The sequence below is a fragment of the Camelus bactrianus genome, chromosome 11, assembly GCF_048773025.1.
Source record: "Camelus bactrianus isolate YW-2024 breed Bactrian camel chromosome 11, ASM4877302v1, whole genome shotgun sequence".
Lineage (NCBI taxonomy): Eukaryota > Metazoa > Chordata > Mammalia > Artiodactyla > Camelidae > Camelus > Camelus bactrianus.
In genome coordinates this window covers 38,530,573-38,557,633 of record NC_133549.1, presented here as the reverse complement: position 1 = coordinate 38,557,633, position 27,061 = coordinate 38,530,573, and the positions used below count along the sequence as shown (strand labels likewise).

At 41.4% G+C, this 27,061-nt stretch overlaps 1 protein-coding gene across 1 annotated transcript in view; it reads left to right on the top strand.

Annotated features, from left to right (window-relative positions):
- Positions 1–27,061, top strand: part of CFAP58 (cilia and flagella associated protein 58) — a 98,352-nt gene that overhangs the window by 51,888 nt on the left and 19,403 nt on the right. Inside the window, exon 15 of the mRNA XM_010971277.3 lies at positions 187–291. Coding sequence (XP_010969579.3) covers positions 187–291 — 105 coding nt within the window. The remainder of the gene's footprint in view (positions 1–186; positions 292–27,061) is intronic.

Below are 27,061 nucleotides of genomic sequence, written 5' to 3'. Positions count from 1 at the left end.
GCCAGACATCAGTCTATTTTGATGATGTCTCATTTGTTATACTTTTTTTTTTTTTTTGGTTCTGATTCTCTCTGTATTGGGTCTACAGCTTTGCAGTCGATTTTCAGAAAACAGTGATTTTGCATAGGGACCTCAGTGCTTTGAAACTGATCATCTCAGCTGCTTAATTTTGTTCCTTTTGAACAGGCCAGTGACCCCAGTACCTTTGAGCTGATTCAGAAAATTCATGCCCTGCAGAAGCGTCTCATCAGCAAGACGGAAGAGGTGGTTGAAAAAGAGCTGCTCCTCCAGGTAACATTTCCACGTGCTGTACTCATTGTATGAGCATATTTTCTTAGCGTCTGAGTCCTCAAGACTAGGTTTTTAGTTAATTTGGCAGTGTTGCATGCATGCCCTGTTTTCAACTGTAGATGGCAACAGGGACTCACACACAGAGAACAAACAACCTGATTAATTGGTCTTTGACGCTGCCATCACTGATATTTCAAGAATTCTAAAAAATTAAGTTCAAGTCTAGATTTACTCTATTGGGTAATGTGAGCTGCCCCCTCTACCCCAACTTCTCTGCAGTTTGCTTTGTTAGATTCTTTTAAATACTTTTCTTCATGTCTTCATATAATATGAAATGCCATGATTTTGATTTTGAAAATTAGCTTAGAGCTAATTTTCATAGAGCACAAGTGTCCTCTGGAGGATTTGTGAGAGCGAAATGGAAGCAAAGGTATCTTTGTGAAGATTTTATGTGGTAGGTTAGTCTGGAGCAGTTAGGAGTGGTAACATCCCTGTGAGCCTGTATCTTTGCAAGTACCAGTTGTCATCACTGTCGTTTCCTTCATCACCAGACACTGTGCTGGTGGCTTTATCTCCTTGTCTCAGGTCCTCTTCACAGTTCGATAGAGGGGGTGGATATTGCCACCCCCAATCAGTGGGTAAGGAAGTTGAGCCCCAAGGAGTTTGGTGTGGATTACAATGTAGGCTCTGGTGTTAGGTGGCTTGGATTGGAATCCTGCCTCTGCCAGTCTGTAGTGTGTGAGGTTAACCTCTCTGCATCTGAGGTGCTTGATCTGTGTTGTGGGACAATAATAGAGCCTGCAGAAAGGGACGTTGTTGGGACACTGAGAGTCTGCGAGACTGACGGCTCAGGGTGCCCATCTTTGCCATCATGTCCTGTCCTGTCGCCTGCACCCAAACTCACACAGATGCTCGTGGGCTGCCTCTACGTCCTAACTCACCAGATGTGGGGAGAGAGCGCCTGCACTTTGCTCTTGGTCCACATCGCTGACCTCTGAGGGCAGCCCAGGGTGGGGAAAGCCTGTGATTCTCCCCTGCAATAAAATTAGCCAGCACTCGGTGGTGAATTCTAGGATATAAGGCTACTTGTCCTCAGCAGTTTAACCATTCAATTTCAGTAGCTCTCTCTGAAACTGAGTAATTTGGTGCAAGGAAGAGCATGCATGGCTTCACAGAACCTAGCATGTAATTGTGCCCAGTAGAATTCAGTTGTCCCCCTTCATTTCACCTTCCCTCAGCCATCATCTCAGGCCTCATCATTCTGGTTCAACCCCCATGTGGGGAAAGCGTGACACCCCAGTGTCCTCGGTCACCATTTATCATGTACCAAACATAGTAGCTCCCGCCTTTGCCTGGGCCTTCTGTGTGGCTGGCCTCGTGCAAGGTGTGTGCGTCTGTTCATTGTTTTCTCTACGGTCAGTGAGATCTGAACATGAGATCTGAACCTTGGATGTGTATTGAATGACATTAAGAAAGGTGTGATAGGAGTATTACGGTTTTGAAAAAAAAGAAAAAAAGCCCATTTCATAAGAGAAACATACTGAAGTATTTACAAATGAAATGATACATAGTCTGGGGTTTATTTTAGAATTTTAGAGCAAAGAAATGAAGAAAGGGGAAGGGAAGGGAGACACCTGCGTGTGGAGATGGAGGATCAGTGACATAAAATTGGCAAAATGTTGAAAGAAAAAAAAAGGGGGGGATGTTGTGAGGAATAAAGAGGCTAGCATTATGCTTGGCACATAGTAAGTATCTAATAAATATTAGCAATTATTATTATTTCTAATTCCAGACTCTGTATTCTTAACCACTGGGATATTATTAGTAAAAGTAAGAACTTCTGTTCGTGAGCAAGGCTGCGTTTGCCCCTTCTCTTTTATATTCTGCCTTAGAAAAGATGTTTTCCCTGAAGTTGAGTATACAGTGAGTGGCCAACAGGGATTTTCCTCACCTCTTATTAATGAGCGTGGTGGTTAAGAGGGCAGACTTCAGAGTCAGAAAGATCTGGTCTTGAGTCAGCTCCAATGCTTCCTATTTCATGACTTGAGGAGAATTACATATATTCTTCAAACCTCAGTTTCTCTATCTGTTAAGTGGGTATAATAATACCCGGTTTCATTATGGAAGGACGATACTCTCTTCAAAGTACACACCCGAAATTCCTACGGTAGGAATAACCAGTTAGTGCCCGGGCACCGGGGTCTGCAGTCCTGGGTTTGAGCTGTGGTTCCACCAGTGCCAGCCACAAGTCACGTGCCCACAGCCATGCAGCTGGTAAGTGGCAGAGTGGGGACTCCAACGAAGCAGTCAGCTCCAGAGCCAACTTTCTACCACTTCATTACCTGCCTCTCCTGTTCTTATCACGATTAGTGTTAAAAGGAACCATTTTGTGTTTTGCCAAACCTTGCTCTTGTAAGTTTGTTTCATACTTTGTCGACTGCTCTAACTTTATTATTCCCTTCCTTCTGTGTACTTTGGGTTCATTCTGTTCTTTTTCTACCTTATTAAGATTGATACTCAGCTCATTAATGTTCAGCCAACTTTTCTAATATAAGCATTTACAGCTACAGAATGTCCTTTAAAACTCTGGTTTCTTCCCATGGGTTTTGAAATATGGTATTTTCATTTTCATTTAGTTCTAAATATTTTCTATTTGCAGAATTATTTCTCCTTTGAGAGTAAATCTTGAAAAATACACACTATTTATCTTGTGGTAATTAAAATTACAAACTTGAATTTCCAAATATATATGTGTTTAAGTAATCTTTTAGTTATTGATTTCTCACTTTTTTGCCTGTGGTCTCTATTATGCTGATTCTTTGCAATTTGTTGAGACTTGCCAAGTGGTCAGTTTTATAACTGATGCTTATGTGCTTGAAAAGGATATGCATTCTCTAAATAGAATGCATATTCTTTTTTTTTTTTTTAAAGATTCAGTAGTCTACACGATGTTCGTCAGACCAGCCTTTTAATTGCATTGTCCAAATCCACATCTTTCCTGATTTCTTTGTCTACCTAATCACTGAAAGAGAAAAGTTTGGCGATTTGTCTTTTTCTCCTTGTAGTTCTGTCATTTTTGGCTTTAAGTATACTTTGGATTATCACAAAGTGAGTAAAAGGTCATGGTGTACATTTCTTCTTGGTGAATTGTTCCTTTGGTATTATGCAAGAACTCTCCTGAATTCTTAATGCTTTTACTTACAAAATTGTCTGATATTAATATAGCTCTGGGGGTTTTTTTGCATAATTTTTCTATACTTTTAAACTTGTGGCATACTTGTATTTCGGTGAGTCTCTTGTAATTAAAAAAACCCTAATCTGGTATCTTTGTCTTTTTGGCTGGTGTGTTTAGTCTACATGTATTTATTGATAATTTTAGGTTTATTTCTACTTCTTGTTTTCTATTATTTGTTCTGATTTTTTTTTTTAATGCTGAGAAATGATCTGTTCCTGCTTTCTATTGGATTGAGTTTTCTTTATTCTATCTTTTCCCCTCCACCAGTCACTTCTCTCTCCTCATTACTCCCTATTTTCCTTTCCCTGGTTTATTTATTTATTTTTTCCGAATAGTTACCACGACTGAATGTAATTCCCTCTCTCTCTGATTTCCTTAAAAATTTAACATGCATAGTTGACATCAAGTCTAAACAAATTTAAATTTGATCACTATCCTTATCCTTCTCATGGACAACAGAAGGGCTTGGAATGCTTTAATTCAGATTACCTCTTATGGTCCTCCCAGTGTTAGTCGTCGTCATCATCAGTATTTTATAGAGCCAATGAATTATTTATTCAGAGTCACCAAAATATTTACCAGTTAATTTTTTATTTCTTCGTATCTCCAACTTCTTACTTCTAGTTTCCACCTCCTTCTTTTTGAAGTGCATACTTTCATAGTCCTTTCAATGATAAATTTTTCAGTGGCTAACACTCTTTTGCTTGTCTGAAAATGGTTTTATTTTCGCCTCACTTGTAAATGATTAAGTCGAAATCCTGTTTTCTATTTGTACTTTGAAGATGTTTGTCCTCTGTGTTAGCTTCTGTGATGCTACTGAGGTGTCTACTGTCAGTCTAATTATTATTGCTCCTTTTTAAGTATCCTGCCTTTTCTTCTGTTTGATTGTTAGAGCTCCTCTTTGTCTTCAGTGTTCTGGAGTTTCAGCACAATGCATTTAGTATGAATTTAGTTTTAATTGCTATGCTTAGGACTCATTGTATTTCCTGAGTCAGAGGTTTCCTGTTGTTAAAAAACAAAATTCAACTGAATAAATTTTAGAAGTCTTATTGATTTTATCCAACAATTCATGAATTGGGCAGCATTCCATCTAGCAATTAGAAAGGAACTCCAAAGAGCTGTACAAAATGGGAGGCTTTTATAGGCAGAAGCGGGCAGGATGATGTTACTTGCAAAGAGTGGGTTGTCTAGGCAAGGTCAACTTCCTTTGGGGGATGGCAGGGGCCACCAGTGTTGACCAGGTAATTCCAGCCTCACCAGTTAAGATTACATTTTTAATAAAGGCTGAATCTGCAATTAGGTTAAGTATTAAGTCTCAGTTTGGTGATGTGGGCTTAGCACAAATGACTCCATTTTGGGCCTTTTGTCTCTTTTTTTTTTTAACACTTTGTCTTTGAATAATCTCTCTTTTATTCTATTTTCACTCCTTCTGGAGTTCTTATTAGATGTATCTTGGATTTTTCCCATTCTTTTTTTCTTATGTGCTGACCTCTTTGATATTTTTCTTCTCTTTATTTCTTATGTTACATTTTCCCAGCTTTAGCTTCTTGTTTACCAAGTCTCCCTTGAGGTGTGTTTATCTGCTAATAGCCAATCTACCAAGATTCTATTTTCAATAATTCAGTTTTTGTTTTCTAGAGATTCTTTTTCACACATGACTGGTCTTTATTGTTAGTGTCTTGATCTTTTATGTTTTTATTCCTTCCTTTATGTCTTCAGTTAATTGAAACATTTATTTTATAGTCTTTATCTGATTGTTCTATTATTTGAAGGTCTTTCCTATTGTTTATTGTGACTGCTGACTTTCACTCATGGTGAATTTTTTCCTTTTGCCTTGTGATTTTGGATTGTGAACTCATTTTCAGAAAGGCTTTACTTATGGGACTTGGGAATGGTCCAGGTTAAAGGTAGGTCCCTTCATTTGTTTCTGTTGGGTGCCCTAGGAGATCTCACTTGCTTAAGATAATTTTTTATGTTAAATCCTCATTTTGGAGCTTTCTAGACTACCCAATTAATTTATGTTAAAACTCTAAACTCTTATGATAGAAGAACCATGAATACGAATTCTCAGGGAAGCCATTTTATTCCCTGCCCAGAGCCCAGGAGAGAGAGTTAGATTTTCTTGTGGTCTTCCTGTCCCAGTGGGTGACTTTCTACCTGTTGTGTCTTTTCACTGAGGGTGTAACTCTTGTAAGCCCCTAACTTTATGTGGAGGAATCTCAGTACCAACTCCCTGCTTTACACAGGTTTAGCACCTCATTTTATATCTTCTTATAGCCATTAAAATCCAAGCTCCTTATTCAGTGAGTCCAGTCATTTGTCCCAGTCAGCCCCCAAGGCATAGCTGCCATATCTATCTACTGCTCTAATATGATTTCACCCTTTGATTTTCATACTTGAGGATCAAACTACTTGTAAACTCCTTTTTGTGAAAAGGATGTGTTGTTTTGTTAAGCAAGTCAAATGCTTTGTGGACTTTAGTTTGCAGGTTATTGAGTATATCATAATGCCATAAACAGAAATTTCTGGTTTATTCTAATCCTTAGTTTTCTCATCCACAAACTGGGACAATAGTAGAATTAAGTGTAAGTACACCTAAAGGTTGATCAGAATCTTTAGTAGTCATTAACATTCTGGTGATGATTGTTAATATTGTTAACCAGCAAGCATTTTCTCCCCAGGTCTCTGAAGTTGAATAGCCTGCCTCAGTCGCCTCTGTCCAACTCCTCATTTAGCCTTTCTTTTGGAGGCTTGGGCTGCCCTGTGCCTGCTGTGAGTTTTCTTCCAGAGCTTGTGCATCTGCAGACAACAAGCTTTGTTATCCTGGTGAAACCCCGGGTGCACTACGGGGTTTGACAGTTTCTCAATTTCAGCTGCTTTATTAAATTATTGGAGAAGTTCTCTGAACTCACAACAGAACATTTTGCAATTAGGAAGATTTCTGGTTGAATTCTTCTGAGTATCAGAACATGTTTAAAATGACTATTTAATCTGTTTCAGGGGAGGAAGAATCCCTATCACTTCCCAGCACAGGTATAATGCAAGTCTGTTTGCCCCCAGTAGACTGTAAATTCTTTGAGGAGAGACTCATGTTAATTCACCTCCCTAACCCCAGTGCCTGATACAGTGCCAGGCATGTAATAAGTGCTAAATAAAGATGGACAGGCTGTTTGCCTGGGCAACTCCTACTCACCCTTTTGGCCTGAGCTTAAATACTTTTCCCTCAGAGGACCCCTCTTCCTAGGTTATGTCTCTTGGTATATGTTTCTATACCTTGGCTTCTCTTTCCTACCATGGTCACGCTTGTCATTCATGAAATAATTGCAGCTGCGCACTTAATGACTTTCCTGCTAGACCATAAGCTTCACAAAGTGTTCCTATGTCTGTCTTAATGATTACTTCATCCCTCGTCCCTTGCCCAAAGAAAAATATTTGTTTAGTGATTGAGTGAATGTTGCAAGAATGGTGGTCCTTCAGTAAGTGGTATTTCACACAGTCATTTGAGTTCTGTCTTGGAGCTCTGGTAGGTTATGGGAATTATTCTTCCTGTTGCCTTTGAATTTTTGTATTAACTTCTAACTTTGCAGGAGTCGGGAATTTACTGTGGTTTATGGATCTATAAACTTGGTGCAAACTGTCTGGGTCCTTTCTGCATGCCGAGGCAGGCTGATTCATGCAGTGTGCTCAAAGTTCTCCCCTTGCTCAGGGATAACTTGATTTTACAGTTTTAGTGGTAAGAAGTGGTCTGTATTTTTGCCTGAACCGGAATCTAAAGTGTGGATGGGAAGGATTTCTTTTCTTTTCCCACCAGGCTACTCTCCCCTTTTAGGAAGCAAGGACAAGGCAAGCATCACTGAAATGTGGCTCCTGCTGGCCTCTCCTTTCTGTCTTTGCTCCATTTATTCCTCATCTCTCCCAAATCCCTTAGTAGTAATAATTTCTTTTAAAGAAGGCATCTTTAGGATTAGGCAGGCATGTGTGCCATGAATAACTGCTATCCTGGACTAGCATTACATCACCATCATCATCATCACATCAAGATGGGATTCCAAATAATGGCACAAGGCCTGATAGCATTAGAGTAGGAAGCTTGAATCCCTTGCCAGAGGCTTTTTAAAAACACAAGGAACATTCATAGCAGCTGGGACCTGTTTTGTCCAAGTGCTTAAATATGGGGGAGCAAGCTCATATACCTTCACCTTCAAGGCCAGACAAGTAACAAGAAAGAGCAAAGTGAACTTTGTGTGTCACAGTCACAAATGGCAACTGACAAGGGGCTAAGGGTGAGAGTTAAAAGGGCATACTGGGGACCACAGCACATAGAGGGCTTTGGGTCCCATCTCTAGGAAGTGGTTAAACTCACCCCAGCTAATTGTAGTGCATGTCATCATATCTTTAATTTTTCAAGAATAGTTGAAAATGTGGATTTTTATGTTCCCTATACTGAGTTTTAAATATTGGCCACTTTAAGAACATTGTATGGGCCTCTCAGAAACATATCTGCCAACCACCCTTGACCCATAGGCAGCTAGTTTGCAACCTCTAGCTTCAAGGCCTGGGGGAGAAAGAATTTAAAGGAGCAACAGCAGCACAGTCAGCTTTATTTATTTCAATTTCTTTGATCTAGTCCTTTGTTATGGTTTCTGGATGGAAATACACAGCTGTGAATCAAAAGGGAAAGAGAAAATAGGGAAGGAGGAGACAACGGGTGGAATGCACTGATGGACAGTCAGAGAAGTTAGGCTGAGCTCCTCCGAGTATGTGAGCCAGGAGGCAGAGAAGCCTGGCTGTGTTTTGTGGGGCAGCGGTGGGCAGGCTTAATAGAAGATGTCTGTTTTCCCCTGCTGCTAATGGCTCTGCCTTAGTTTCATTGTAAAGCTTTTCTGAAACAGAGAAGCATTCCCTGAATTGTCAATGAGACCTGGTTGCCTCCTGACCCTCTTGATGCATGGACAGCAGATGTATGGCTGGTATCTGCTCAACTAACAACTTACTGAGCGGGTGCTGCCTCCGTGCCAGGGCCCCTGGGGTTCCAGGGTAAATCAGACAGACTCGATCCTGGCTTTGACGGACCTCCTGGTTCTGCAGCCACAGTGCAGTGCGACAAGGGCTGTGATTCTCTTCAGGACTTGATGGGACTCTGAACAAGGCTCTGAGGTGGTCAGGGGTCTCAGTTTGGGTTCCCCAAAGCAGAGACTGAGGCAAGGGCTTGGTTAGGGAGGTGGACTCAGGAAGCTGGAGTGAGGGAGCAGGAGCATGAGGCGGGGGAGGAGGAGAAGGCAGTACAGGGCCGGAGAGAGCTGGCCATCCCTGTGGGTGTCTGAGTTCCGATGCCACCAGAGTGCCTCTGAGGAGCCACACTGAAACTACTGCAGAATTGTCCCATCAGAGGAAGGGAGGCTGGGACTGCTCATGGGCTTCCCTTCCCCGCTGGTTGAAGGTTGCCCTCGTGGGACTAGGCTGCTTCTGAAAACAGGGTCCTTCACTTGTTCCCATTCCCACCTCTGAGGAAGCCCTGGCCGGAGGCAGAAAGGCTGACTCCGCAGGCAGTTGGGGTGGAAGCTGCCCATGTGTTCCAGGAACTGATGGCCATCCCACTGCGCCAGGCATTTCAGCTGCAGCTAAAAGTTTGAGATGGACTGGAAAGATGAGGCTCAGGGCACACACAGTGTCTGTCACAGAAAATGTGGTTTCCTGATAGACCCTGAAGACCGCCACCCGTACACCCCTTCCTCCCAGCCCCTTACCGTGTACTTCTCACCTGAGTGGTCAGTTGCCGATCCGCACAAGGCAAAGGCAGTGGCTATTTTACAACCAAGTGCCCATTTGGCCCTCCTCCATCCCACCCATCTGCTGCTGTTCCAGCAGCCAGTGACACAGTCAGGGCAGCCTGTGGTTCATTTAAAAGATGGTGCCCTGATTTTGTTCTAATCACAACCATCCTTTATTGAGTGCTTCCTGTGTGCTAGAAGGAAGCACACTGTGCTTTACCCACACACAGACCTCGGGGTGATGGTGAGCGCACAGTGAACTCACCAGATGGCGGAGGCGTGAAGTGAGCCATCATTCATAGGAGCATGTGGGACAATTTCAGAGAAAGAAAACAAACTTGACCTCCTAGAATGTTCACTTCACAGGTGAGAACACTGAGGCATTTCCCTTCATATGTAGCATAGTGACATATTACTAGAATGGTTAATCAGTCTAGGGGGTTACCAAGCGTGGGGACACACTACCTAATGGGCAGTGACACACGGAAATGACCCACATGAGAAGACTGCTTTGATGTGGTTCAGGTTTGTGTTGCTTTAGGAAACTGTCACAGGCACCCTCGATTGCTTCTTGTGCGGGCAGGTGTAGGGAATGGGCATGTCCCTCAGATAAAGAAATAATGAACCGAGCTGGAAATCGCTGCTTCTTTCTTGGCTTTTGGGTCCTGCCCTTTCAGGGTGAACTTCCTTCTAATTTAATTTTATGACTGACTAGATGCCAAGTCTGGTTTACTTAACTGTAAAACGGCTTGAATGAAAGGAGGCTTTGGATGGATCTGTGCAAGTTATTAGCTGGGCGGGGGGAGCAAACCATATTTTTAGATAATTCTTTGGTAAGGATCTTCATTTTTCCTGATCTTCTGATTATTTTACATTTGTTGAATGTTTACAGTGGGTGAGACCTTACTCTAAGTGCTTTGTATACATACGATCTCATTTAATCATTGTCACAACCCAATAAGAAAAAAGCTGTTATCTATCCCTTTATAGGCAGGAAATTCGAGGCATAGAAAGGTTGAGAGACTTGCCCCTAAGGCCACACATCCAGCACCAGGTGGAGTTTTGAGTCTAACTTTGGCAGCCTGGCTCCGTGGAAAAATATATTCATTGATCTGTCTTGTGCAGACCACTGAGGTCATTAATGGGGAAGATGCACTTTTCCCAGTGTATCTAGAGCCTTGCTGCTCTAACTATGGTCCTAGGACCAGTGGCACTGGCATCACCTGACAGCTTTCTAGAAATGCAGAATCTCAGGACCTCCCCAGACCTTAATAAATCAGAACCAGCAATTTAACAAAATCCCTAGGCATTCAGGATACTGGTTCAGTCAGAGAAGCACTGGGGCCTAAAAGGTGGTCACCCCTTTCTTAGCTCCAAAGCAAGAGCCATGGTTCAGGAAGGAACCCCACAATTCCTGGTTCCTACGTGCATGGCCTTGCCTAGTTACCTGACCTTCCTTCTCTGACACCTGGAGCTTATCACCTTATCAGCAACCTTTGCTTGTTGTGAAGATGAAGAGAAAGAACTGCATAAAGCACTTAGCAGAGGCCAGCGGTCATCAGAACTGGTCAGTGCTCAGAAAATATCATTATAGCCAGCCCTCGGTCTTCATGGGTTCCACGTCCCAGATTCAAAGAACTGCAAATCAAAAATATTTTTAAAATTCCAGAAAGTTCTGAAGAGCAAAACTTGAAGTTGCCATGTGCTAGCAACTAGTTACATAGCATTCACATTGTATGAGGTATTATACATGCTCTAGAGATGATTTAAAGTATACAGAAGGACGTGCGCAGGTTAGGTGCAAATACAGTGACATTATATATTGGGGACTTGAGCATCCGTGGATTTTGGTGTCTGTGTGGGGTCCTGGAACACCAATCTCCCATGGATACCGAGGGATGACTTTATTCTGGTTTGGAGCATGATAACCTCACATTTTGGTCCTCAGCTCTTGAATGACAAGGACTGAGACCTAAGAGGAAACTGATAAATGAGTGCATCCAGGCTTTGAGGCATGTTTTAGGACTCCATAAACTTTTGAAGCCTACTGATGTTAGCATGAAAATTCTAGAATATTTCTTTGTTAGTAGAGACATGAGAGTCTGTGATCCCATTTGATAGTAGCCCAGATGCATTTGACAGAAGCTGCAGAGAGTTTTGAAGATGGAGGGAAATGACAGTAACAGCTCACGTTTACTGCCTGCTGCGTGCACGCCCAGCCGCCCTGGGCTAGAGCATTTTGCTTTCACTGTTTCCATAGGAAGCCCAGATGAGGTTGATGCTGTTGCTGTTCCCATTTTCTAGAGGAGGAAACTGAGGCTTCTAAACAAAATCTACCCAAGATTTGACCCCTAAGAAATGCCAGAGCTGCAATTATAGACTAGGGTTTAGTAAAATATGGCCTGCAACAGGCCGTGTCTGGCTCACTTCCTGTTTTTATAGGGCCCACATTAAGAATCATATTTATATGTTTAAGTGGTTAGAAAAAAAATAAAAAGAAGAAGAATATCTTGTGACTTGTAAAAATGATGTGAAATTCAAAGTCCAGTGTCTACAAATCAAGTTGTGTTGGTGCACAGCCACACGCATCCACACATCTGTGGTCCACGACTCCTTTATGCTGTGGCAGCAGAGCTGAGTAGCTGTGGCAGACTCTGTGGCCTACAAAGTCTACAGTAGTTACTCTCGGGCCTTTTGGAGTAAGGATTATTGACCCCTCTTAGGAACCTCCATCATTGAAATCCAGAACAGAACCTCTTGCCCGTGTTCTGTGCCCCCACCACCACTTCCTGGCACTTCCTGGGGGATTCCTGCTGTCCTGCGCATGCTCTTCCTGTCAGGGAGGATGGAAGGGGCATAGAGCCAGTAAACTTCCCATTTCCTCCCCCCCACATCCCCCCAAACCCCAAAGGAATTGTTCAGTTGTTAAAGAACTGCCCTAAGATACGGAAGGCAGAATTCCAACATTGTGTCCCAGCCGCTGATGGTGTGATCTACACCAAACATAATGCTTGCCTGCTCAGTTAGCGGATAACTAAGTGACCGTCCTCCACAAACAGAGCTGAAATTGTTGAAGATACTCCTTCCCTAGAGAGACCGAGGGACTGATAGGCACAGTGTTGCTGAAGCTGTTGGCTAGAAGCCAATCTGTGAAACTTTTGTTCTGTTCTAAAATCAGAGGGAAGAAGAATGTGATGTGGGGAGGGAACACCTCCTGCAGAGCCTTGCTGTCTTCGCCAAAGAATGTCTAACTTGTTGGGAATGGTGGAGGGGGCTTCTTTCCCAATGTGCTCCTGGTCGGCAGCTGTGCCCCCACCACCACTTCCTGGCACTTCCTGGGGGATTCCTGCTGTCCTGCGCATGCTCTTCCTGTCAGGGAGGATGGAAGGGGCAACTAGAGGTTGTTCAGAAAACATGATGCTATAGAAAACAAACTTATGGTTACCAGTGGGGAAAGGGGGTGGGAAGGGATAAATTGGGAGTTGGAGATTTGCAAGTAATAACTACTATATATAAAATAGATAAATGACAAGTTTCTACTGTATAGCACAGGGAACTGTTTTCAGTATCTTGTAGTAACCTATTAATGAGAAAGAATATAAAAAGGAATATATGTATTTGTATGTCCAAAACATCATACTGTACACCAGAAATTGACACAACATTGTAAACTGACTATACTTCAGTTACAAAAAAGAAACAGGATGCCAATGCTGGCCCTACACAGAGATGTGCACACATCTGTGAGGCCAGCCTGTGGGGCACGTGGTTTGTCTAAGAGCCTCAGTGTGAGCCCTTGGAGAGGGCGGTACCTCGGTCATGATCTTATAGCAGCACTGCAGCCGTTAATGTCTGATGGGCATGTTATCAAAGTGCCTTCTATACACGGTATCTCAGTGGTTCCCAGACGTTCACCTGGGGATTGGGAAAATCTGTATGTTCCCACACATAAATACTCATTGGTCTGTAATGAGTGCAATGCATAGATAAAGCCAGTTTTACTTTTCAATTTGGGGGGCTGCCCTTTTCCCCATGTCCTTTTTTGTTTTTGGAGATGCTGTTTTCTGGAATGGCATTCTCTTATTTTTTTGTACATTCCTTTCTTTCATGAAAATGATTGGTGGGAGCTCCTGACCACTTCCTGTTTGTTGAGCATGTGGATCCTGGAGCCGGATGACTGGAGTTTGAATCTTAGCTCTGCCACCAGCTCTGAAACAGTAACCCAGTTTCTCCGTTTGTTAAATGAGGAGGATCATACCTATCTCACAGCGTTGTTGAGGAGGTTATATTAAAACATGTAAAACGTTTAGAATAGTCTCCGGCACAGAGCAAACACTACATTAATATATTACCTATTAGTCTTTCTCTTTTTCATGTTAAAACTTAGCAAAAGAAGCAGCAAAATTATGCCTCCAAGATTTTTGGTGGGGAGGGAGTCGATTATTCAGGTCCAAGGAATCTAAAATCAGGAACTACTTCTTTATCTCTTAAACTTTGCAGCAGCCCCATTTAACAGGTCAGGGAACGAAAGGTCAGGGAGATTTAAGGCCCTCAGAAAATGCCTCTGCCGTTGCTGGCAGTCCTAAAAAAAGGACGATTGTGCAAGGTTGTCGAGGACCCACTGGTCTCCTTTACAGGAGCAGGATGATTTTAATAAGTAGATGTTTTGGACTTTTCTTAAAACTGTGTTCAGCTTCATTTAAGGTGAATCTGTTTTTCACCCCGCGTCCCTTCCCACTTGCCGAGGGGCATTTAACGTTCTCAGTTATCACAGGCCTTCTCGCATTTCCTCTCACTAGTCTCTATAAATGTGCCGGGAATAGCTTCCCGCAGCGGCAGAGCCCTGCAAGAGTTAGGACTTTCTTGAAAAGAGATTGGCACTGGTAGGCTCCATTAGGCAGAAAGAGGTTAAAAACCAATTTATATCTCCAACCATAAGTGCCTTAAACACTTGTGATTTCAGCCAACCCGAGGGGGTGCACAGCTGACTAGTGGGCTAGACCTTTGACTTGATTAGAAAGGGTTTTGTTCATGTTAAGTGTTTTGAAACAGGTTGGTTTTCAAAAGGGGCTGTCTTGATCGACTTCTTTCTCCTAACCCCTGTTTTCCTCTCAGTGTTGAGTGAGGGTTGAGGCATTCTGAAGTGTCAAAAATCCAGGACAAAGCAGGCCCGATTCCAGAGGTTTCACTAACAAAGAACAGTTAGGTGGTAAGTCTGCCATGGGTGCCGAGCCTCTTCCCTTTCCTCATGGGAGCCCATTCTATATTCATGAGAAGAAAGGAACTTCTGCCTAACTTCCCGCCTGTTTCTCCGGCCCCTTCCAAGACCCTTTTCCGTTCTTTACCCTCATCTGCCCCAAGACCGGAAAGGGAGGCATTGCTCATCTGGTTGGTCACAGCCTAAGACTGGCCACTCACTGCTGATGGGTCCAGTCATTATGTGTGAAATAGCCCCTGCCCTGTGCTCAAGCTCTCTGGCTCTCTCAGACTGTGTCAGAAGTCAGCAGGCCAGGGCAAGACCTACCATGTCCACCGTCCATCCCAGCTCCTCCATATCTTCCACTAGGTGGGTGGGTCTCACTGGGTCTGTCCCACCTGACTACTGAAGATTTGGGAGAGAGAGAGAGAGAGTTTTTTGGTCCTGACCATTCTCCAGCCCTCTGAACAAGAGAAGCCTTTCGGTGGATGGTGTGGGTGGTAGTGGTATCAGATGGAAAAGCATTGTGATTAAGAGCTCAGACTCTTGAGCCAATCAGATTTGTGAGTCCAGGCTTGCTTATAATACTTTGTGACTCCAACCAAGTTACTTAACTTCCCTAAGCCTCAGTTCTTGATTTTAAATGCAGGTAATAATAATACCTTTCACATGAAGTTTTTATGTAGATAAATCAAGATCATTTTTATCAAGCACATAGCCTCATGCATGCACTTAATAAATGTTAGCTGCTATTATCATAGACTGCACTATGGATGTAGATTTTAGGAGGATCCCCAAACTAGTAGCTTATAAATGGCTTAGTAAAACTCGATATTTCATATGCAAACTCACTTCTGGGAATAACTGTGTAGACCCCCCCAGTCTGTAGGGCAGCCTCTTACTTTCCCTCTAGGGTGACCAGCCCATTAACTGTTGTGCTCATGAACTAGGTTTTGTGATGACCTTGGTATCAGATAGCTTACTATATAACAAAGCAATCCAAAACTCAGTGGCTTAAGACAATAGTCATTTATTGGATCTTGAGTCTATCAGTTGATAGTTTGGGTTGGGCTCAGCTAGCCAGTTCTTCTGTTGGGCTGGCCTGGACTCGTGTTTCTGCAGGCAGCTGGCAGGTTGCTAGGAGCTGGTTGGCCTAGATGGCTTCATTCACACGTACAGTGCTTGGTGCTGGCAGTTGGCTAGAGTGATGGGAGTGACAGACCACATGTGTCCACTAGGCCAGCCCAGGTTTATTCTCATGATGACAATCTCAGGGTTCCCGAGAGCAGCACAAAAGGACAAGCCCCAAAGTGCAACTGCTTTTTGAGCCTCCATTTCTGTCATGTTTGCTCACATCTCATTGGCCAAAGCAAGTCACATGGCCAAGCCCAGAGGAAATGTGAGTGAGGACTGCCTAAGATCATGAGACAGCCAGCCATTATTACAATAATATACCACATCTTTCTTTGATGAGTCTGAGGGGAGATACTTTGCAGTTAAGCATTCAAATGGTACACAATTTCTTTTTTTAATCCTTTGTCAGATATGGTATTTTAATATGCCTGGCATCTGGTCATTATCCTTGGATTTTATTGCTGACATGTTTTTCTTTTCTTTAATCTTTTATTCCCTTTATTTGGAAAATTATAGTTTGCTGCAGGACATAGTTCTTTTTATAGGAGAAACAGCCGTGATGTCATAACTGAGCACATTTCCTTAGGGATATGCATTTAGCCCCATGCATTGGAAACATGATCCATACCCCATTTGTTTGTTTCTATTTTGGTCTCTGACTGCATATTGAATGAGAGCAAATATATGAACCCAAAATATATAAGTTGATAAACTAATCTGTTAAAACATGTTACTTACCATTTTCTTTTGATTTCTGGTTGTTGAGCTCTAATAGGTGAGGGAATGTTAAAAAAGAAATTTCTTTCTTTTATACGGTCAGTTTGAATTAAGTTTCACAAAACCTCATGTGCAAAGCAAAATAATGTGAGTTTTTTGGTATCAGAAATTATTCAGGGTTTTTTTTTTTTTTTGTAAGAGAAGTGTTTAAGCAGTTTTTTTTTTAAAGTGAAAACAAATAGCAGTAATATAAATAGTGACTGAAAATGGAAATAAATAGATTACTTAGAGTCCAAACAAAACATTCTTAATAAAGCATTTCTCAGTGGAATGTTCAGGTTCTTACTGACTCTGTACACAATTATATCTCACTCCCTAAATAAAATGGATTTCCAGTGATAAATGTTTCTGGACAGCAGCAAGATTCAATTCAGTTCATTGCAAGATGCAAATTTATTTGTGAAATTAGAAGAAAATACTTGCCAATGAGAACCTAGGGGAGTCCTATCCATCTTTAGCTGCTCTGTTGGTGTTTCACCCAGAAATATCTCAGAGACAGAGGTGCTTCTTACAAGGATGAGAAAAAACTGCAGCTGGAGCAGAAATTAATTTGTATTTATAGTCCAAACACCTACATGAATCCCTAATCTGCTTTTTTATGATTTTAGGGGGATTTATAGAATCGTTTAGATTGGAAGGAATCTCCAGTGGGTCATCAGGTTCCTTCTCCTTATAATGGCAGCACTGATTTTATTATCCTTAAAGCAGCTCTGATAGATGGGTATCAAGTCCGGCTCATGTTTCATGCATTTTAAAATGTATATTCCCTACCCTGAGTGTATTTAATGTGGAAGAGACAGACTGGGAGCTGCCTCGATGCCCAGGAGACCTTTTCTGAGTTCCTGACACACAGCCTCCTCTGAAACAGATGCCAGATATGTGGCAGATTAAGCATTATATTGATGCCATCAAACCCAGTTTGCTTCAGGCTTCTGACAATTGGAAACATTTTCCCCAATGTGTATAGGGACCCAGCTGTACTCTCTGAGATGTTCTGAGATGGTAATAAAAGATTGTTCCTTCTCATACCCTTTGTCCTGCATACCTCCAGGGGCCTTCCGTCCCCCCGGTTAAGAAAGCCTACTTGAAAGGCCCATTATGAACCACAAGTTATCTCTAATCTCTGCAGAAGTTTGTGAGACACGAAGGAATATAAGATGTGGTCCTTACCTATAAGAAATTTATATTCTATTGGAAAAGATTTCTGAGGTGTATCTGGGAAGAAATGAGACTGGTCTCTATCAGCAGCATGTGGAAACTCAGACCATTATTTTATGATTCCACTTAGTCAATGATACCCAATTATGCATAATCACATTATACCAGATCCTGACAAAACTGAGTGCCTAATTTTGTGGTACAGACACTGTGTAGGACAGCATATAATATGGCGTTGGTTGTTTAAAACAGATGTAAGTGCCAAAGGGGTAAGAGCAGGGGAGATTAGTAAGAACTGGCTTCCTCCAGGACAAAGAAGGTGTGATGGGCTGGACTTTGATGTGTTAAAATGACTCATCCTGCCGTTGCCTAAAAATATGTGTTGAAGAAGGGTGGGATAGCAGTTGAGAGTGCAGACCTAGTTTCCAGTCCTGGTTTTACCCGCAACCAACTTTGTGACCTTGGGTAAGCAACGTACCCTCCCAGAGCCCCAGTGGCTCTGGCTGTCAAGTGGTGAGTATGAGTACCTGGTTCACAGGGCTGCGGTGCGGATGAAATGAGACAACTCATTGAAACTGCCTGGGACAGAGCTGGACACACAGGGTGGTGAGAGCTAATTGTGTGTGATGGTGGTGGTGCAGGTGTGCAAAAGGCACAAGGGTCGGGTAGTGGAAGGAGCCTTTGAAGGAGACGTATTTGGAAGCAAGTGAAAAAGGTGTTTTAGGCTGAGGGAAGATAAGAGTCATCATTCTGGGATGGAGTGAGTACGTTTGGGGTGTAGAGATGTGGCTGAGTAGCAGGGACACATAGCTGGCTATTTTGTGTTGTGGTGGTGCCTTTGGATAAGTTGGGTGGGGACCAATTATATGGTCTTAGAGACCAAGCACAGGCACTAAACTTGCTCCAGCAGACAACCGTGGACTCTAATTGTGATAAAAGACCACAACTGCCATGGCAGCAGCGACAGGTTTTGAATGCCTATTGCATTATTGTGTGTCCCATCCTATGACAGGTCCTCTGTTTTATGTATTATTTTTAATCCTCGCAATAACTTTTTTAAACTTATGCCTTAAGCCAATTTTACAAATGAGGAAACTGAGGCTCAGTGAAATCAAGTAATATGGTCAGGATCACAAAGCTAACCAGTGAGACACTTGGGGCTCAAATGCATGCAGTCTGGGGTGTGAGGTGACTCACACCCCAGGCTGGTGACTCCCAGCCCAGGTTGGTTGGCCTGCCAGGCCTACATTCTATAGAATATCAACCAGTCGAGTGTGACACAGTAAAAGTGACGAGAAAGAAAATCAGAAAAGGACACGGGTTACAGACTAGGGCTGAAGGAGCAGCTAAGAGATGGTTGTACTTTGAGCCCAAGTTACTGAGGTTAATGGCCAGGGACCAGAACTAGGGTTGAGGAGAAAGGAGTAAATCTGTGATATCTTTAAAAGGACTAATATATAGGACTTGGCAATTGATGGTCTGTGAAGGTCAAAGGAGAAGAGTCAACAGTGGATTCAGTTTTTCATCCCGGTCAGTGGTAACTCCCAGTTTGGTGCTGCTGATCACTGCCATGGGACCCATCAACCATACCACAGCCATCCTCTCCTACTCTCCTGCCATCTCCTCTCCTCCCTGCCCACACACACACAGCTGCCTAGGCTGAAATTTGGACCATGAGACTCTTTAAACCTTGAACAGAAGGTGAAAGCAAAACAAAGCAAAACAGGAAAGAAACCAATGTCACATAATGGCTACAAACAGTTGCCATCACAGAAAAACAAGGGACTCCAGTAATTCATTCCTCCCACTTTCACTCTTCCTGATTGTGCCCCTGGTGGGGCTTGGCAGTTGGAACGACAGAAATCTTTCCCCCATTAGGTGTTCCAGGTGTGTATCCCAGTTGGTTATTGCTGGCATATTGGAAAGCTATACATTTTTGCACAGTTATTTGTATCCAGCCCATCATAGTAAATAGCTTCTCTGTTAATTTTCTGAGGTTTCTAGGTGTGTAATCATACCTCCTCTAAGAAATGATGGTTTTCCTCTTCCTTTCCAGTAATTATTCAATTTGTTTTTATTTCCTGACTCAGCACTTTATTTATGAGACCAGTTATTTTAAAAAGTTAGTTGGAGTAAGGAAAACAATGCTGATTTTTTGAGCATCTGTAGGAAGACTGGATTGGAAATCAGAGCGACTCTAAAGATCGAGTGAACAGCCAGGAGGCTACTGCAGTAGAATAATGAGGTTTTGATGCTGAAGGAAACATTTGAAATGAGGGAAATTGAAATAGTCACAAGAGAAAATGGGCTGGTCTCGTTTTTGTGGCCAGGGCACAAAAGATGACTTTTAGGCTTCAAATCCAAAGTCTAGTGATCTAGAGTCACCAGGACCTTGACTTTTTTGTGAATAGAGTTTGAAGTTTGTTGCAATCAGTTCATCTGAAGAGAGTTGAGAAAATGGAAATTAATAAGAATTCGCAGTTTATAAACAGTTCCAGGAAGGTGAATTTAAAAGAAATTAGCAGGTATTTTAATTTTCCTCAGTATTGCCACAGTCTGACTCTTAATATACCTGGAGGCAAAATATCACATAATAATTACAAACTGCATTCTGGATTCATATTTCATAATACTTGTTTGTCAAAAGGATGTCCATCTTCCTCCTCGAGCCAGCTCTTTCCCTGGTTTGTGTATGCATGTTCACGGGGTGGTGGCTTTTCCAGGCACCCAGAGGCTGGAAATACCAGAGTCATTTCTGACTCCTCCATCCTCCTCCCACCACGTCAGTCGCTGAGTCATGTAAATTCCATCTCCACAGGCTCTTGCATCTGTTTCTAACCTTGTATTTCCCCCTCCTCCACAGCCACTATCTTGATTTAGGTCCTCATTTCTATTATCTTTGACCTGTATTCTTCAAAGTGGGGCACTTAAGACAATCCACTGAATGTTGGAAAAAAGTATTAGAATTTCTACATATATATACATTTTAATCTCAGTCTTTAAAATGTTCCATCTTATATATACCTTGTAAATAATTTGTTAGAATAGTACATAAATATATAATATATTAATATTATTACTATAGTAATAATATTATCCACCAAGAAACCCTCAATGATTTCTGCTGCCTGTTATGTAGAAAGTAGTTTCATCTGCCTGTCCTTCAGGACGCACATAGTCCTCCCTCCTTGTCTGGTAAAACAGCCCCTTCCAACCTCCCTTGCGTGCTGCAAGCTTACTGGATGCTTTCATGTTCCCTCTTCTGACCTTTACACCTTTGTTTGTATCTTTCTCCTCTCTTGCTCTCCACTTGCTATAGGAAGCAACACATTTGTTACTTAGGAGCAAGCTGGATGTATCTCAATCTTTGAAGTGTTCTATTTTATACAGGTTCACATCTTGGTCCTGCCACTTTCTGGTTGTTTCATTTGGGTAAGTCACTGACACTTCTGAGCCTTCACTTCCTCATCTGGAAGGAAGGCATAATAGCAATCAGTTCTCAGATTTGTTGTGATGAGTTACTGAAATAACACACATGTTGAGCTCAGCCCCGTGCCTGGCACATCCGTAATCCCCGTTCTTTAAATGAAAGCTGCTGCCACTGCTTCTGGTACTCTCTTTCCAGTATTCTTTGTCCCATTTTCTCAGATTGTGAGATTGTGTGGAAAAGTGAATGTTGTCATAATATAAGTGTATTCACTAAGGAGCTTGTCATTTATGTGACTATTACTGTTCAGGCCGCCTAACCAGCGTCATGTGACCAGCTCCTGCTCATCTTGACATCATTGGTCTCTCTGTTTCATTTGGATTGTCTGATGTTATTAATACCCAATGGGGAATGCAAATACAATGCAAAGCAGTTGTAAAATAAAATTGTAAACTTTGCAAAGATGCCAGATCTTATGAAGTCAGTGAAAGTGGTATTAGAAAGATGATGGAATCATACACAAAGACAATGACAAATCAGCGTCCAGTGGAAAAAGAAAAATTGAACAAGTAAAGTGCGGGTCCCTCAAAAAAGAATGTTTTAAATGTCAAAGGATTAAGAAGGGATTTGGGAGAAATTAATGAAGGCTTTAAATATTACTTCTAAAGGAAGTCTTTTAAAAATAAGTGGTCTGAATACTTAACTAAGATACAAAAAAGCATTAACCATAAAAGAAATTATGGGTAAATATTACTACATTAAAATTAAAAATGTCTGCTCCTCAAAAGAAGTTGTAAAGAAAGCAAGGCACAAACTATTTATCTATCCAGAATATATAAAGAATTACAGGTCAATAAGAAAAAAACAAAACAACTCAGTAGAAAAACAGGAAAACGGTGTATGTGAATAGGCATTTCTCAGAAGAGGAAATGCGTAAGATGAGTAAAATGCTCATTCTTATTTTGTAAGCAGAGGAATGAAATATACAATCATACTGAGATACAGTTTTACTATTTCTACAGAGATAAAAGTTGAGATGCTTTTAATAGTTATCTATTGCTCTGTTATAAATCAGCACCAATTTCACAGCTTAAAGCAGTACACATTATTTTATACTATCAGTGGATCAGGGGTCTGGGTACAGCTTAGCTGGGTCCCCTGCTGAGGAATGCCTGACAACACCAAGTAATGGCAAGGATGCGGATCAGCAGGGATTTTTACACAATACTTTGGAAAATAATTTTTCATTATCTGACAAAGTTGAACATTCATATATCTTTAAGATGCAATTCTACTTCTAAATCTACATGCTGGGAAGACTTGCACTTGTGAACTAGGGAACATACACCAGAATGTTCATAGCAACGTTGTGGGTAAAAACAAAACCCTGGAAACAACCCAAATGCCCACCCACAGGAGACTGAGTAAACTGTGGGACTCTCATCCAATAGAATATCAGATAAACTACATGAGCAGAAACACACAATGACATCAATACAGCTTGGAAACATCATGTTGAGTAAAACAAGCAAGTCAAAGAAAACTAGGTCCACTTGGAGGTATGTTTATAAAGATCAAAGCAAAGCAAAATTAAATAATGGGTATCTGATTAAAAACTACCTGAAAAAGACCTAGGGGGTGATAGTAACAGGATTCAGGATGGTGCTCACCTGGCTGACGGTGGCGGTTGTGTAGGCACAGGGATGGGACAGACAAGGGAGTACAGATTTAGGTATCGGTAATGTTCTAGTTCGTATGCTGGGGGACGGATCCATCATGAGCACTGATTTTGTGCTCATGCTCTGTGGTTACACAGAGTATATATTCTTTTGTATGGTTGTTACATAATAAAAATTTAAGAAAATGTTGTGTTGTAAAAGTCAGCTGTACAAAGTCAAATTGTACTATAATGTAACATTAGTTATGTTAAAAACCCATCACTTTGATTATTTGTTTTAGTGAGGAGTACATTATTACAATTAAAATGTAAAATGTTAAATAAAACAAGATCAACTTCTTTTTATGAGGCTTAGATCAGTTTTTCAAGGAAAGCATCTCATTCAAATTTTTCCCCTTACTATTTATTGTGAAAATTGATCACATTTCAAGTGAATTGCCTTCAAGTGGCTTTAGCTAATTAATTTGTCCTTTGATAGGGAGGCCCTTATCTAATTCATGAATACAAATATTATTACTGCTACTGCTACTCCCACCAAGATCCATCTGAACTGTTTCCCTTTCTATGGTCCGCCAAAGGGATATCATCTCTACCTTTGAACCTACCCCCACACTGCCCACTCCTCCCACCACCTCTCTGTGGACCTGGCATCACTCTGTCTTGCTTTATTACTTAGTTATTTGTTTTTCCTCAACTGAATAGTAATCTCTTTACAGTTTTTGACCTTCCTTACCTTTGTGTGAAACTAGCACAATCACATGCATGGTATTTGCACTAAAACTTAGTTGACTTGCATTTTTCTAGACCCTTTTCATTACAAGCATTAAGAAAAGTCAACATTATCACTATTTAATATGTTCAAATTCTTCACATACATTAAGTTGCTAAGTACAGTGCAAAGGTAAAACAAGCCAACAGTCTTGGTAATGAAGTTCAGGCCACTATAGACAGTATATACTTTGCACAGGACTTCACAAACATATATTTGCCTTTGGAAATAAAATTCCTTGTGAACAGACCTTTCAAGAAAGTTTGTGTTAAAAAAAGAAAAGAAGAAGAAAAGTTTGTTTTATATCAGGAAGTACCCAAAGTATTTTCCTATTGTTACAAAAATGTGAATGTTAGTGCATGCAAATTTCTCATATGCCTCATAAAACACTTAATCATCCACATCCGAAGCCAAGAACCACTGTGTAACCAAGTGGTTCCCTGCTCATAAGGAACTCGGCTGTGTAATTCTGTATCATCCCCAAATCTAGCATCTCCCATCCTCTCTAGGGGGCTTTACCACTTCATGACATCATAAACAAGATAGGTCCAGAGTTCAGTGTAGCTGACATTTTTGTTATTAAGCTAATAAACAAGAAAGCCCCAAGGTACCAGCCATCATTTTTTCCCTTTTCTGAAACTAGATAGAAATGTAATATGTTTACAAAGTTTCTTTATTTTCCTACTAATAAAAACAGGCATTCCTGGATAAATTAGGCATGTTCTGAAATTGCCCCTATAGAGAAAGGAAAACAATTTTGCTTAAAAATTTAAATCTGGCTTTAGTCTTTTGTTAAGAATTATGACTGGGGGATGGGGTGGGAGGATGGAAAAGGACGGAAACCAAGCAACGAGGCAAACATGTACTATGTTTTTTTTTAATTATGGAAAAGAGTTATGCGTGCAATTAGAATTTCCATGTTTAAGAAGGCTGTTGAAAAATTCAGCACATTATTTAGTTGAGCACTGTAGTTTGAGTTATGCTTGCGTTTTTGTACTTACATGTATCAGTATATACATGCACATACAAGTAGAGTTTTCAGAGCCAATTCAGTAAATGCATTTGCAAATCTTATGAATTAAAAAAAAGCATTCCAGACAACTTGCACTATCAGAAAACCCTATGAACATTTAATTAAAAGGTCAAGTTTGTACATCAAGTGCTTTCCTCAATCATACACAGTATGCACAATGAAAAAGTTTAGCTCCAATCTATGAAGCTTATAGTACTGGCTCACTGGGGTGAATTATATACAAGCTCTGCTAACAGGAAGATGGTACCCAATGGCCTAATTCAAGTAAAAGTCCTCAGCATAAATATATCATACTTCTATTGATGTGTACTTGTGAAATATGATGGGCAGAGTTTGCTGACAATATAATTGCAAGCAACAAAATTACCGAGCACCTCGAATGAGTAGAGCACTAGAATAGTAGTTGCGAGGGTTATACAGAGAGATGCGTTGTGGTTCTGACCTTAAAGGCTCATAATTCAATTGGAGAGAAAGAATGGACTCATAAAGCTTAAGTACTGAAGTAACACAAATGGCATCTGTTGACATTTTGGAAACGAGATTTTCTGTATATTCTGTGAAGTAGGCTTTCCCAGAAATAGTGGTTATGGGATTAAAAAAAAAATCAACTCCATCTTGAACCCACTGGGTGAGCAAGAGTGTAGACCACACCAACGTCTCTTTCCTAAGAGTGCATCCTATCCAAGCACCTGAGTGGGTGGCCTTCACCCTGGTGGGTGTAGATAAGCATGCGTCTTTGGATCGGGAGGAGAGCTGCCTGTTTCACATGAATTAGCTAGTTCATGGAGTGAGGTGATTATTCCCAATGCTTGCCCAAGCAAACTGATGAATCCAGGGTGAGCAGAATCAATGCACTGGCATTTGCCAAACTCAGATTCAGATTAAAACAGAATAAATTAGTTCTTCTTAGTCAGTTATTGCCTCAAGGAGGCAAGCTAAGGAAGAGGAGTGTTAAGGTGCACGCTGAATGTGAGCTACCTTCTGTTTTCAGCTGAAGATGCAAAGCAGAAGACAGGGAATAGAAATAGACAGTGAATATGAAATTGGAGGTTGGTAGGGAAAGGAGTTCTGTGAGCAACTCAATTTCTTCCTCTGAATTGTACCCAGAATAGCACTGACTCTTATTTGCATAGACTGTTCAGAATGTAGACTTTTAATTTATTGTCAGATAAAATATAGATTCCTGAAGTCTGAGTGATTCCATATCTGGAGTTTCCAATATGGGGTTATAGGTTGTCACCATGTAATGACAGCATTATCTGCAGCTAATACTGTAATTAATTTCTTACCGCTCTCCTCAGCCAATATTGACAGAGAGTCATGCTGTTATCCAGTGTAACTTGGCAGAGACTTTTGCAGCAAAAGAATCCATAACCATGTCTGACAGTCTGTCCAGCCGAGAGGCCGGGATGTCTAGGAAGAGAAAGAGAGCATTGTTCCAAGGATGGACATAGTATGGTTAATGCTATGCTCAGCCAAAGAGAGGGCTAGCCTCCTGGTGTTAATAGTCTAACTTTTCTTCCCCCAGTATAGCTGTTCATAGGGTGATTTAAAGAATGAGGCATGCTACAAAGTAATATTAATGTGCATTATGCACAAATTCTGAATAAAGAAAGAAATGCCAGCCTGAAGAGTCAATCTTTTGTTGGTGGGGAAATAATAAACTATTTATGATTTTCTTATGATGCTCCATTGACATATGGCGCTTCTAACCCAGTGACAAATTAATTGACTTGGTTTAAAAAGAAATGGATGTGGCTTAATGAAGAAGGACAGGATATGTATTACAAGGCAGCTGGTTCTGCCACCGCTGGCTTATGGAGACAATATACATCGGACAGCTAATGAGTCTCTGTTGCATAAGATAGATTCTCTTTATAATAGAGTTGCATGCTTTGTCTCTAAATGGGGTTATTATACACACCATTGCACAGTGTTTGAAGAGCTTGGTTGGCCCTTGCAGAGGGTTAGGAAAGAAATAAATTGGAAAACAATCGTACTTAAGACCTTCAATCCATCAAACCCTCCATATTTATCTAAATTACTAGCACGTTCTCCCCAAATACAAATCCGTGCGATACACACCACTAGAATGTTAATGCTGACCAGCCTTCACTTCGGTTTTATCAAAAGCTAGGTTTTCCGTTGTAAGCATAGACCCAAATTCATGCACGTTGAAGGCTGGCAGTGCATTTCAACCACTGCCCTCCCTTCCCTCTCCCTCTGCTCTTCATACATCCCTCTGTCTTCGTCCCTGAAATCTCATTTGGTATTCCTTCCACCCACCATGGTCACACATACATCACTTGTCCTGGGTTAAATAACTCAGAACTTTTTTGACTTTGAATACTTGGGCAGTTTTCATAATGATTCACTCAGTTTCTTCACTTTCCTCCACACTTGTGGGTCCTCACTGTTCAGACACTCAGTTATCCTTTAGAATAAATCCATTTCAATTCATTTTACAGCCTCAAAAAAAAACCCCAGAAAGTTATAGGAGACAGGATATGTGGTTAACACTGCTCACTCTGTCTGTGAAGATTGCGCCTCCTGTCAAGGGCCAGAGCGAGGCTCCTTCAGATGGCGTAGGC